General features: G+C 51.7%; 1 protein-coding gene across 4 annotated transcripts; it reads right to left on the bottom strand.

The window, feature by feature from the left end:
- Positions 1–1,392: 1,392 nt before the first annotated feature.
- Positions 1,393–6,487, bottom strand: LOC140258233 (leukotriene C4 synthase-like). Of its 4 annotated transcripts, none has more exons than XM_072348325.1 (7): positions 6,320–6,487; positions 5,787–6,238; positions 3,658–3,818; positions 2,810–2,909; positions 2,450–2,520; positions 2,157–2,238; positions 1,393–1,963 (listed from the first exon to the last, which is right to left on the bottom strand). In XM_072348325.1, exons 3-7 carry the CDS (start codon positions 3,713–3,715, stop codon positions 1,837–1,839), a joined length of 438 nt encoding a protein of 145 aa, XP_072204426.1. In that variant the 5' UTR covers positions 3,716–3,818; positions 5,787–6,238; positions 6,320–6,487; the 3' UTR covers positions 1,393–1,836. The 4 variants fall into 4 exon arrangements, with proteins under 4 accessions (XP_072204426.1, XP_072204428.1, XP_072204429.1 ...); XM_072348328.1 differs by lacking the exon at positions 6,320–6,487 and adding an exon at positions 5,122–5,261 and having other exon boundaries at positions 1,394–1,963; positions 5,787–5,925; XM_072348327.1 differs by lacking the exon at positions 6,320–6,487 and having other exon boundaries at positions 3,658–5,068; positions 5,787–5,899.
- Positions 6,488–13,991: the final 7,504 nt, after the last annotated feature.

Raw genomic sequence — 13,991 nt, forward strand, 5'->3', positions numbered from 1 at the left:
TTTGTTCTTCACTGAGCTCCCATTCATCCAGCTGCAAATTTCCTTCCAGGTACCCCAGCCTGAGCTGCTCTCCTTCTGGCAGCAGGACAGGGAGCAAGAAGGTCCAGGAACCCGTAAGGTACTTGCAGAGGATCTCAGGTCATCACTAAGACTAAGGTCCCTTCCAACTCGCACAATACTATGATACTATGATACTATGATAAGACATGTCAGGAAGATTTCTGTGGGGCTGCAGGACTCCCTCCCACCAATAACCTTAATACGGGATGAAATGGGCCCCAAAAAGTTTTGTGCAGAAGGCACAGAATCCCACAACCATCTATCCTGGACCTTCAAGATCACCGATTCCCAACACTAAGCCAGCTCATTTAATGCACCATCACGTACTGCATTACACTTACAGTAACATCTACAACCTGCCTACCCCGCATGCTGCCCGGCCTCGTGTGCGTGGGGGGAGCAGCGGGACTCTCTGCCCACTCCTGGAGCGACCCTCCCTGATCCCCCCATTCCCTCGGCCTCCCCAATCTCATTCCCGCACCCCGTTCCTGCAGCCGCGTGGTACCGGCGCCCCCTGGTGCCCCCAGTGGGGCGAGCGAAGGCTCGGTCTCTGCAGGCGGGTGAGCAGGGAATCCCCGCCCCCATTCGTGCCACAGCTTTTGAACCTGACCAATCCCAGACATGGAGCGTGGAGCCATGGACGCAATCGAGGTGTTTTTGTTTTCTGTTTTGCAGGAGGCAGCATCCCTGGGAGACGGGAGCAGCTCCCCTCCTGCTGCGAGCCCTGCCCGGGCTTGAGGGGGGGTTGTTTCACATCTGGGGGGTTCCTGTAAGGATGGAGCTGTGCTGAGTACTTTGCACAAATGACTGCCGTTAGTTTTGTTTGGAACTGAGCCTTTCCCTGAAGTGTTTGCACCGATCCGAGAGCCTGAAAGGGTAACAGACCGGGGCTCTGCCGGACAAAGCAATTAAACTGCAGGGAAGGAAGTTAAGCAATTTGCAAAGTCTGTAACTTCCCCAAAAAGTGCTTTGTGTTCTTCCAGTGTAAGATACGCCTGTCACTGGGGAAGGAGGGAGCATGGCAGGGTTTAACCCTGTTAACCCAGCAGCGCGCTGATGCAGCTCTTCTTGCTGAATGTGGTGAGAGGTTCCTGGTGCTGAGGGCTCAGATCTCCTCTGCTGTTCCCTGAGCTGTGCACTTCCAGCCCATAGGATCCTCACTTCCAGCCCTGTTGTCACAGGGGCTGAGCCCACCTGAAGAGCTCCACGCTGCCTAAAACCAGCTTTGTACTACTACTGTCCCCATCCCTGCAGGGAAACCAAACAGCCCTGCAACCCAAAACACAGGTTTTGCCCTATGCCACATGCAGACCCATGAGGACAAGCACAACTCAGCAAGCTCAGTGTCCTTTTATTGGCAGCATCTCCTGTGCATGTTGTGTGCAGCAGCACTGGTACAGCACAGCCAGTGGTGTGCTGGGACCCGCCCCAGGTTGCCTCTTGCCTCTGCCCTGCCCTGGCCAGTGGGTGCTTCCTCAGGAATTCCCTTCCTGGCTGTGCACCACGGGAGGCTGTGCTGACCCCACAGTGCCTGGGCTGGATGAAGGGGATGAGAAGAACTTACTTCTCCACATCCTGTTTTCCAAAATTTCTCCTTGCTTTGGAGAAGGTTTGGCTGTCAGTCATACAGAGCAGCTAGGCACGGAGTGCTGGGCACAAGCAGCCTTCAGGATGGCCCTGTGGCCCTGCCAGCTCCACAGGTGTTGGAAGCACGGTGAGGTGGTCTTGTAGCTGGGGGCAGACACAAAGTGGTGATGCCAGTGGTGGCCAGGAGCATCATGCTGCAAGCAGCCGGAGGACATTCAGCCCCACATAGTGAGAGAGGAAGAAATGCACGAGGCCCAGGGTCGCTGCTGCGAGGAGCACCCAGAGGACACCAGTGCTGAAGTAGATGGGGGCGAGCCTGGAGAGGAGAGACCAAGCATCACTGTGCTGCTGTGGGAATGCCTCTATCCCACCCAGGGTCTGAGAGGCAGCCCTGGCTCCAGCCCCACCCCATGGCCCGTGCTCATACTTGGTTCACACAACAGCCCCAAAGCATCTTGTGGAGCTGAGCAAACTGTGACCCAGCAGTCAGCACTGGCTGGAGGTGTTACCTGTCTGAGGATGATGCTCTGTATCCCATAAAGTAGCAGTAGCGGGAGTAGAGATAGAGCAGGCCCAGGGCTGCAGCCAGACCTGTGGTTGAGAGAGATCACAGTGACTGCTCCAGAGGATTTACAGAGCTCCCATAACAAGAGCAGGAGAGGAATAGAGGCAGTGCCCACTGGCTCTGAACGTCTATCAGACAGTATTGCTGCCTAATTCATTGCTCAGAGTGTGAGCAGAACCCAAGGACAGAGGCAGCACTGCAGACCTGGCACCCAAGCAGTTACGGGGCTGCTCTCACCTTGGTGGAAGAAGAGTCCAGCCTGCCACAGGAGTGCCACAAAAATGGGAAAATACTCTGAGGAGTTCACCCTAGAGGGAAAGAGAATGTTATAAACATGGGAAAGGAGGAAGATCACGTGGGACACAGGACTGATAGCAGAGATGCTGAATTTGGGCAGTTCCCCTCCTATCCCCAGTCAAAGCCATCTGAGCCCACAGAGTCCCAGTGCAGACACTTATATCCATTAACTGGACCCCAGGGGAGGCAGGCACCTGCCAATGTGCTGCAAGGCATCCCAGAAACTGAACAGCAAAGCGAAGGAAGGGCAGTGCCAGCTGACAGGAGCGCTGCAAAGGAGAGCTGAGAGGAGTTTCTTACTGTGCTCGAAAGATCCGCTCAAATTCAGGTGGGCCTGAGATGTTGGGAGGAGAAATGCCAAACGTGCGCCTGGCATGGATCACCTGGAGGAAGAAGTAGGCTGCAGCAGAGGAGAGAAAGGTGGCATGGGTCAGTCATTGGGACGGGCCTGGTGGCCAGGGGGCTGTTAAGGGGCAAGGGGGGAATGTCCTGCAGCTTCCTCCTGACCTCGCAGCCCCACATCACAGTGAGAGCCGGACACATTCAGACAAGGCAAAGGAATGTAGCAGTGCAATGGCAAAGCAAGCAGTATGCAGTCACATACAACCACTGGATATCTGTTTTCTTTCTTCCATGATCAACAAACCACCTATCATCCGTACAAAACATTAAGGGTTCCGCCATACTTTGTTGATCTTTGTTTTTTTTCCCCTTCTAAATTCTGGTAGCTAAGCAGAGAGGGAGCTGATGCCACAAATAAGCCACCCAGATGCTGAGGTCATGCAGCGTGGAGCACTAGTTGAGAGAGATTCCATGCAACCCACCTCATCCCGTACACTTTATGCTACGATCTACACCAGCTTCAAGAGCTTCTGCAAATCCATGCTTCAAATAAGGAAGAGAAGACTGACCAAAAGATATCTAGCCAAAGGAGGTGTGTTGGTGCTGGGGAAGGGCTTTGAGGAGGCTGGCGTGCCAGGCACTCTTTTTTTTTTTTTTTAATGTTTGAAAACCACTCAAGAAATCACTCACCAGAAGCAGCAAAGTGGCAGCATGGCAGAAACACAGCATGGAAGTGAAAGGAAGTAATGGAGGTATGGTAGACCAACACAGGCGGTATCTGGGCATGAGTATCTGATGGTCCCTACCTTGCTCCAGCACCCCAAGAACTGTCACGGCAGACAGCAGATGGATCTGCTCCAACATAGTGACACTATAAAACCTGATTTCCCAAGCAGGAGCTCCTCTGTCTTGGTCCAGTCCTTGCTGACACGTTGGTTGGTAGTGGTGCGGGCAGCACAGCCTTGCCCTAAGTGAAAAGTCCTGTATGTAGCACTACAAGCTAGGGCTGCAGCTTGCCCATTACCTTGTGCACAGTGGCAGACAAAGGTCTGATGGAGAATTCCACTCCCACCCTCCCTTTTCCAGGAAAACAATATGAGGAAGTGGGAAAGCCAGCAGAAACCTCACAGGAGAGATAAGAGAGGATAATGGGGGGGACGGATCTCAGCAGCCTAACTAGCTCTTCCCTGGAGCAATGGGTCCAGCAAAGGCCAATGCATGTCCCTCTTTTGATGCAGCACAAGAAATTGCAGTCCTGCTTGGCTTCTCTGCACTGTTCACAGCACAAATCACCACACTTGGAGCATGCAGACCTTGTGCTCAAGTGCACGTGTGGGCACAGAACACAACTGCTGCACGGGTATGGCACCAAATAAAGCCCCACATGAAAGCCTGCTGCGATGTAGGACAGGGTGGGAACAAGTACAAAAGGTACGGATCTGCTTTGCATAGATCTGGGGTGAGTCCTGTACAACAGCCAGACACCAAGGGAGGGCTTTGAATCTTTTCTCTGTGCTGGGAAGGCTGAGAGCTGGGCACTTCTGCCTTCTGCTCAGTCCTCAGCCAAAACAGCCCCTGTGGTACACATCAGTGAGAGACGTGGGAGTGAAATCCGGCACAATCCATCAGGATGTGGCAACAACAGGCTGAGGGCATCACATTCATGTGTCCACAGCAGCACTCACCAGTCCCTGCCCAGTGCTGGCACTGCTGCCCCTGGGCCCCAGCTTCGTGTCCTTCCTTTCCATCACTTGAAGAATTTGCCTTTGGCCCAGGGAAGGGTGAATGAGGTTTATGACAGTGAGCTCATTAAGCTTCACTATCACAGAAAACAAAATCAGACGGATGCAAGAGGAATTGCACTGTATATCCGATGTCCTTGATGGACTTTCCAAGGAACAATGGGCAGACTCTGGCTTTGTACCTCACAAGGGGATACAGGCACTCAAAGTGGCAACACACAATGTCCCAGCTTGTTTCTCAAAACACCAAACACCATTTTTCAAACTTCAGCTGTAAGGCTGTTTTATACCAGAGCTGATCCACTTTCATTTCACCAACTGTTTATAAATATGAGAGAGGTGGTGGTTTGTTTTCTCAGCTCAGCTGTCCAAGAAATGAATCTGCCACTATGACTTTCTGTGCCAGCTCAGAAAGGGCAGAGGTCTCAGTGCTCGGTGCAGTTTCTTCTTTCCTCAGCTCCTGGCTGACCACAGCCTGCTAGCAAAAGAAAATACAAAGCACAACGACTGAACAAGATCCGCACTCACACCTCAGCGGTGCAACGCAACCTGAGCTCAGTGCAAGCAGGAAGACTTGGCCAGGAGGTGTTTCAAAGGACCACATAGAGCGCTCCCATTCCCTGGATCATCACTAGTTGCAAAACAGCTCTGATATCATCTGGTGTACTCTAAATATAACAAAGGTTAGTAAAAAGGTAAATGAAAAAACAAGCGCAGGCATCTCTCCCCTCCTCCCTCCCACATAACCACCATTTCTCAAGCTGCCTTTACCTCCTGCTGGCCACCACATTTACCTCTTTGCTGTTTGTGACCACAGCTCTTCATATTTTCTATCCTCACTCAGTGTTAGTGGGCTCTGGCACTCCCTGCAGGCACTAAATGCCCAAAATTCCACAGATCACAGCAGCCACCAGCAGCCACATGTGTGGATCCAGGCTGGAGGTTCCCCTTGCCTCCACCACCATCCCACTAAGCACTCACACCCGACCCAGCGGCACTGCAGCCCCATGGCAGCTCACCCCATGCTCTTGGTTGGGCATGAGGCTCCCCAGGCTGTGAGGCTGTGTGCCTGAGGGTGGCTGAGCAAGCCACCACATCCCCAGGAATGAGAGAGGCAGCAGAAGGGGTGGGATATCACCACTGTCACCAGCCACATGCAATGACATTGGAAGAAGTATATTGCAAAACCTCACCCTCCGAGGCTGGCACAGCCGAATTTCCTCCCAGTTGATGACAGTGCTTCAGTTGCAGGTCCAGGCTGGGCATGGATTTACGGGAGCTAAAGGAACGCTGCCTGCTCCTCACTGCCGTCCCACTTGAATGTGGCACACTGCAGAATCACTGCGCCTCCCACTGACTCATCGCAGGACGAATAGCTCTGTGCCCACGCTGCCAGGGCATCTGCCACCTCTTCCTGCAGCCATTAACCACTCCTGCCTCTTTATTACCACTTCAGAGCAGTGCTGCAGGACGGTTTGTGATACTGATATGGATTAAAAGCGATCTTGGAGGAAAAACAAGCAGCACAGAAAGCCCGGGGCAGCTTGCGGCAGCGGAGTGCTTTGCTGTACCTGTTTCTCCTTGGCAGCAGTGGGACGAGGAGAAGCCAGCAGAGCCCAGCAACGTCACATCCAGCAAGATTGCCCTGGAAATGCATTCCATAAAACTTTGCAGGCCAAGAGCTCTGTTAGCGGAAAAGGAAACAATTTGCATCTCAGCAACTCACCCTTCAGCTGTGAAGCACGGCGGCTCCTTGGCCTTCCAAAAATCACTGAAGTATTTTCTAATGTAGTTGGCACTTGTGCTTCCTTTTGCTTCTACTTCTGCAGCTGCTGAGTGCATCCAAATGCACTGAGATGGTTGAACTGCATGTGGGAACAGTCAGTGCCTTTCTAGCAGCCACATGGAAAGCAATCTTAGTTCAAAAGGATTAAAAGCCACATGTTTAAAAAAAAAAATAAATGCTTTCAGTTCAAAAATATTCAAAGCCCCAGAGGAAAACAAACAAACTAACACAAACCCTACCTATAAAGTAAAGAAGAGGCTTGGGGGTTCAAAAGATGAGCCCCCAGGCCTTGGTGCGGCCAGCTGAGCCCCCCTCAGGCTGGGAGGGAGGCAAACAACCAGCAGCTTCTCTCTGCGATCAGCATCTCTTGAGATGACCTCAGAATTCTCGGGTTTTGCAGCTGCAAAAAGAATTGCAGGAAGAAAATATGTGGCATGAAGACAGGAATTCATCATTTTGTCCCTTGGTAACACAGCATTGGTCAAGCTCAGCCATTCCTACGGAGCAGGGATGGCCGCAGTTTCTGCTCTGCAGATGTCACCAAGGCTCCCTGGAGGCTCAGATATCACTTGGATGGCTGCCCAGCCTGGGCATTTTGCAACAGCTTTTGAGGGTAGAATCAGTCTCCTATGGGATTCTTTAACCATGTCCCAGCAGCCCTAAGGACAGTGATCTTCATGTCAGGAGGGACAAAGTGCTTCATCAGCAATAGGAGGAAGCTTCACTGTAGGGAAGTTCAGCCCCTCTCTTGTCCAGCCCTGCCTCATAGTGTTGTCACACGGAGCAGCCCCTCTGCCACTTTTCCTACCCCTTTTTCAGCAGAACGGCAGAAAAAACATTGGAGTGAAAAAGAACAACAGCAAAAGGGCGGCTGTGCTTCTGGCAGAGCAAACAAGAGTCAATTTTGGGAGCAATATTGTAGAAAGCAGGGATGGGAAGGATTTCCTCCAGTGGTGGGACACGCACTTATTATTACCCTATAGTGATGTGGGGAAAGACAACGGCAGGGCTCCCTTCAGGCCATGTGGAAACGCTTCAAAGGTTGTAAGCAGGGTGGCTTGTCTGTCCTGAATTACAGGGTGAGGGAGCACTGCGCTCACTGCCTGGTATGTGGGGGTTGGGGGGGTCAGAGGGGGCTGAGGGGATGGAAGGGGCCCAATGGCAGTGCAGGTGGCTGTGGGGGACCTGGGACTTGGAATGTGTCACGAGCAGGATGGACAGCTGCTTCCTGCAGGGAAAGGCACTGAAGGTGACAGTGTGGCATCTCCTGAGCCTGCTATCAGGGGATACCCTGCTCCAGGAAGCAGGCTGCAGTCACACCTCACAAGGGCGAGGCGTGAGCTGAGAGGGAATTAGTTTCTGGTTAGCAGCTGTGACTCTTTTGTTCGGATGCATTTGCTCAGTCAAGCCTGAGCTGACCCGAGTGCAGCGGGCAGCAGAGCACACCACGTGCCCAGGGCAGGCCCTGAGCATCAGGCTGTCCCCACAACAGCCCACACCCCACCATAATATTGGCAGTGCAGGCTTCTGAGCCTTTCTGTCCCACTCCAGTCTTGCAAAGCAGAGCTGCAAGGACCTGCTCCGGCATCGCTCTTCCTTCCAGCACCTGCTGGTTCCCCACACCACATCATCTCCAGCTCAGGGTGTTGCCTCACAGCAGCTGCATTTTGGGACAGAGGGGTGAAAGCCTGGACTGTGAGTTAGGAACCCGTGCTCTTCCCAGAGGCGTTTCAGAAGCAGCCAACGAGCCTTCAGGCACCAGGAGCTTTTGCAAAAGGTGGGGAGCTGCCCCTCAATGACCGCTCACACTGAGACAGGAACTGCTTGAAAAACAGCTGGGTTTGTTTTTAGGGTGTGTATTAGAATAGAACAGCCAGAAACCTTGCAAAATACCAGACCTTCCTGCACATCCTCACCCCCAGCCACATGCAGGCTGCGTGGCAGTGGCAGTGTACTGCAGGGCACCCAGATCTGCTCTCTGCCATAGGCTGCTGCCCACACTGGGTTTGGTGGGCAGATCTGATAGAGAGAACCACCACTGTCACATCTCCTCTGCTAATGAACATCACCGTGCCATTCAAAGCAAAAGAGTGTAATTTAAACTTGCTGTCTTTGCTACACAAAGTGCTCCCGAGCGATCATGCTTTCAACACATTGTTTAGGAAACATACAGATGTCACACCTGTGATTTGTGCACACAGTGTCAACAAGCAGGATGGGCAGTACCAGCCCATGGATGCCACTGCACCACACCTACGGAATCCCACTGCTCTGCAGCCACCTGCTGCACACTGCTCAGAACTGGGATGCTGCCCAGGAGCTTCGTGCTCAGACCTGGTGGTGGCCACAACCATGAACAAAATTCCCAACAACAAAGTTATACCCCATGCGTCCTCGCTATGCCTGCAAGATGGTATCCATCTCCTCTGTGATGGGAGCAGCTTTCATCTGAGTCCAGCATGGCAAAGCAGGTCCAGACACAACACGCGGGAGCTCAGCTCTCTGGATGGGAATCTCTGGTGCTGCTCACCGCAGTTTCCCATCACAGTCCGGTCCTTTTCTTCAATGCCAGCAGACATCCCAGACGTTGCTGTGTCCCACACAGTTTCAGAGATTACTTGTGACAGCTTGTTTGCTTTGTCTTGGTCTTCTCATCCGAATACACCTCTTAAAGTTTTGGCTGTTGCAAACACCAAAGAACAATTTGCCCTGCCTCCTGCAGGCAATAGATCTGCAGTATCTGTGTGACAGCCGAGCTCTTGGCAGCAGAAAGAACAGCACGAGAAATTGAAAAGGAGGTTATACAAAAAAAAAAGGATCTTAGGAAACTCAATCCCACATTCCTCCAATTGCCCAAGAGGAGCAGTGGAGTTTCTCATACTCAATATTCACTAAGCCGCTGAAAAAAAACTAACATCAGTTCATATACCTGCTCATTGTTCACTGATATCCAATACCATAAGAATGCTGCCTGGGCAGGGGCAGCCAAACATGACTTCAGGGCTCTGGCAGCCCCAAACTGGTCATTGTTTGCTGGGGTGGCTGCCTGGCTTCCTGGCACATGGCTGCACTGAGAGCAGCTGGAGGGCTTCTGGATGGTCACAGCCCCTCTGAGTGGGGACTCTGCGAGATGAATAACACTACGGGTGTCAACCAGACATCCTTACAGAGTCACCTTTAACTCAGTGCTGTCTGGAAGTCTTACTAGGAAACTGTTAGTCCAACACTGTTAACTTCTGCCAAAGAAGGAAGCAGCTGCTCTGTTGTGCAGGACTTCTCAGTGCCTGTGCGTAGGCTATTACTAAAACAAACAGACAGATCTCTCTCATTTCTGACAGGTTCAGTGTTTACAAAAGGTTAAAGCTGTCAGCTCTTATCTGCAGAACGCTCCTTTTTCTCCAGTGAAAATGAATCCCAGCTCCTCCCAAAGTGTTCCAGTGATCACCATTTCATCTACTGGCAACCTCCTTAACCCTAATACAGGGATTCTTAACCACGTGTATGCAGGTATATTAGATTTTTATTACGTATTGATTTCCACTGTATGCATATGGATTATTCAGATATACATTTAAAACTCTGTGAAGAGCTGTAAAGCAGGCACTTGTTCAGCAACCAGTGATAAATTAAGTAAGTCACCAGGAAGATGCTCCATTTATCACAGGGATTTTGCTGAGCTTGCATCACATCTGCATCTTTTCATTCTTAAAGGAGGATCTGTTTGGATTTTCTATGTGAGTGCCCCATGGAAGCTATGGGTGGCAGCGACTGATTCAAGCTCTGTGCGCAGATACTTGCCGAGCAGGAGAGCTGAGTAGAGCATTTACTTAGAATAAATGTAAGGAATAAGCTGACAATACAAGAACAAGATAGTGACGTGCATGGGTTGTTACTGTGCAGTTTCTAAGCAGGCAGCAAGGCAGGCAGGTCAGCACCAGCCCAGTACTCCCAGCATGAGGAGCCCTCACCTTACTCCTTGTTGGGAAACCAAACCTCTGCACTGTTGGATGTGCCTGAGAACAGCGCGTCCCCTGAAGCATAGACCTTATTTCTAATACAGCCTGAATCAGACGTCACCTTTCATTCCTCCTCAGGCTTTAGTTTCCACCGAGCTGAGCAGCAGCATGCCCTCACAATTGGATCTATTCCTTTCAGTTATAACGCTCAGCCCATGATTAATTCAGCTCTCGGGTGATAAGATCTAACTCTAAACCATCTAACCTGAGAGACAGCAAAGGTAGTCACGTTTCACTCGTGTAACCTTACCCGTTCCCCTTCCTCCTGCTCCAAGCAGAACCTCCTGACCCTGGCCCATCATTTCCCCATGGCCAACACATCCATCGAGGCCCCTCCTTCCCCGAGCTCTGTTTGCTCTGAGAACAGCCAGCTCTCTGAGGTTTCCTCCTCCACACCTGCATGGGTTCCTACATGAGAAAGCTTCTGCTTTCTCCAAACCTGCAGAGAATACCACACTGTTTGTTTCAGTGCACACCGCTGCAGCGCTGCTCTTCAGCCTGTGACTCACCCTGCTGCCCGGGATGCTGTTAGGACAGCTGTGCTCCACCAAGGATTTCTAACAGTTTCCCACTGCTGAAGGCAGGGCCACCTGCAAGAGCGGGGCACACTCAGCTCTCCTCCCTCAAACCAGAAGAAGGTGGGCCATCTCTGTGCTCTCACATACATCTTCGCTCACATGCTCTGCTTTAAAAAACCCTTTCACTTTGGAAACACCAGAGAACATCAGTTCCTTACACTGCCCACCCATCTCAGCAGCGGTGGCGGCAAGATCCAACCTCTGCAGTAAACCCGGTGGGAGCAGTAAACGTGGTGGGAGGGCTCTGCCGTTTCCTTGCACGAATCGGAGCCTTTTTGTAAGGAAAACTCCGGGAATTCCAGCGATGCTCCCCGGAGATGGAGGCCCCAGCGCTGCCGGAGGCCGGGAGCCGCTCGGGTCGCAGCGGGAGCGTTGGCTGCATTCCTGCCGCCAGGCGGCGCTGGGGAGCTGCTCCATCCCTCCAGGCTCGGGCTCTGCTTCCTACGGCAGGAGGACGAGCTGCTCGCAGGGAGGGCTTTCCCTCGTTGCTCAGCAGGGAGTCCCTCCTGCAATGCTGACTGACACACGGCTCCATTTGTTGGCTTAAAGGGTTCCAAGCTCAGCTGTCCACCTGGGCCGGATTTGTTTTTGGCCGGTGCAGGTGTCTGCTCCATCCACAGAGCAGGAGGAAGGAGCGTGTGGTAGTGCAGAGAGAAATGGGCTCAGCATGAAACCACGAGTGAGATTTAAGTGAAAACAACAAGGAAATTGAGTGTATAAACATGAAGCTCAGATACCAGCGGGAGCCACACCTGCGTTTATTCTGCTCTAAAAGGGTGGTGGTGTTTTGTTGGTCAGACACGGACAGAAGCCCACAGAAATGACAGAGATGTTCTACTGCAGCTCCAGCAGCGCTGTGGGCAGGAGAGCCGCAGCCTTGTGGAGGTCACTGAGTGAAGTGCTGCTAATTCCCTATTTGTTGACCTCAGCGAGGCAGGATCAGGGCAGGCCAGCAGTGTGAGGTGGCCTTGTGCTGCCTGCATGGCACGCCAGGAATGTGGCTGTTGGAGCACTGGTTCTGCCCGGGTTTGAAGGGCTGTGTGGGGCTGCATCATGGGGCAGCGCTGGCCCTCGGTGCCCAGTTCTTTGTGCAGAGCTGAGGGCTGTCCTGGGTGCAATCCTGGCTATGAGGCCTGGCTGAGTGGGAGAAGCGTGGCTTCCTACCCTTCACTTCCCCACCTAATAAATGCCATTTAACTGTTTTCTTATTCCCTGTGGTGGAATTTTGGTTTCCTTTAACTGTATTCAATCATTGACAAAACTGAAGGTGTTTGGAAACTTGAGGTTGAGAATGGTAAATATTTGTGTTCTCCAATAAACAAACTGCTTTGTTGGCAAAACAACCGCTCCTAAATAAAACAAACAAACATCAGCCCTGAGCTGACAGCCCACCCTACAGCCAGACTCCAGGAGGTCCAACTCTGCCGCCCGTGCCCAGCCAAGCTCACAGAAAAAGGCTTCAGTGTGACACCCTCGGGGAGAGCACAGACATCTGAAGGGGACATCTGAAGGCCACCTCGGTGCAAATTACATCTGCTCTCTGAGAGAAGGGGTGGAAAAGGGCACAGCCAGGATCAAACAGTGATCAGCAGACTGGTGCAACGCCTATGGGAGCCACCAAACCTGTGCACAACCCAAGGGAACCATTGTTTCCATCAGAACCATGGCTGCTAACTATGCACAGACCAAACTTACACCTCTTGCCTTGTCTTGCATAATTCTGACCTCCTGGGTCCCCTCACACAGGCACTTCCCCACCCCTACGCTTACACTACCAGACAGATTGTTTGTCTTCTTCCACTTCATTCTGTGCCTCCCCATCTCCTCCCACCCATCTGCTAGAGCTCTGCTTCCAGCTCTCTGGTGCATCTTCCTTCCACTACTTCTCCTCCCCTTGTTACAATTAATTCATAGCATTTCTTACATTCACGTTTATTACCTTTGAAAATGGCAGACCTTTATTTTTAGCTTCAGATACTTGGGCCCCTCTGTTCTGACAAAGTCAGTGTATCTTTCCCTGCCCCTTTCCCAGCAGTGGTCTCCAGAGATGTCATTGTAAAGGAACGGTTTCCATCAAAGCATACCAGGGCACGTGGACATTGCCCTGTAGGGATGTGAGCTTGTCTTCCCTCCTGCAGTGCAAAGTTTGAAAGAGCAAAAGTCAGTGTTCTCCTGCTGATCATCTGCCTTTACTGCCTGTTATCTGACAGCACAGTCCCACTGATGTCCCGCAGCCCCGACCTGCCTGATTTTCCACTCATTTCTTACCAGCTTTCCAGGGGAGAAAGAGATCTGAGCAGATCTCCAGCTAATTCTTGAAATGCAAGGAGGGAATTAAGGAAGCAGGAATTCCTCGGAGATCGAGCTCACAGGGAATCAAGAACAGAAAGTAAAAGCTGAAAGTGCAGCAGGTTTCTCTGTCTCATAGCAGGGCAGAAAAGCTGCCCAAAGCCGTGGTTTGCCCAGAAGCAGAGGATTCTCTCTCCTCTTTCTTCTGAGTTCTGTCTGTTCTGGATGGGGGACCTCAGCCTTTTCCAGCCTTGCCACACTGTCCGCTTTTTCTGCCTTTCAGAATTTGCCTCTAAAATCAGAGAACAGCACAGTGTGCTCCACAAGCATTCGACAGATCTGCTTCAATGCCTGAACAAACATAAATGAAAACCACTGAAAACCAATGAATATCTCAACAACGCCATCTCTGCAGTGTGCTATCTGCCAACCCTCTTTCTTCCACTGCCCTGGCACAGCTGAGCCTGGCCTAAAAATACCACCTGCTTGGCTGCCAGAGCACTGAAACCTCTGTGCTGCTCCTTCTGTTCCCTTCAATCCTTCTTTTTTCTTGTATCCCCCCCTTTTTTTTCCTGGACCATCTTTCTGCCCTGTGTGGATTTTGCATTATTTTAACCTAACTTTAAACACCTCAATAATCCCAGAGCAGGACACGCTTTTAGCAGCTTGTATTTGTTTTTAACTGACTTTTTTTTCCCCTGATGACAAAGCAGAGCGGGCAGCAAACGG

This window comes from Excalfactoria chinensis, chromosome 13 (genome assembly GCF_039878825.1).
Source record: "Excalfactoria chinensis isolate bCotChi1 chromosome 13, bCotChi1.hap2, whole genome shotgun sequence".
Classification (NCBI taxonomy): domain Eukaryota; kingdom Metazoa; phylum Chordata; class Aves; order Galliformes; family Phasianidae; genus Excalfactoria; species Excalfactoria chinensis.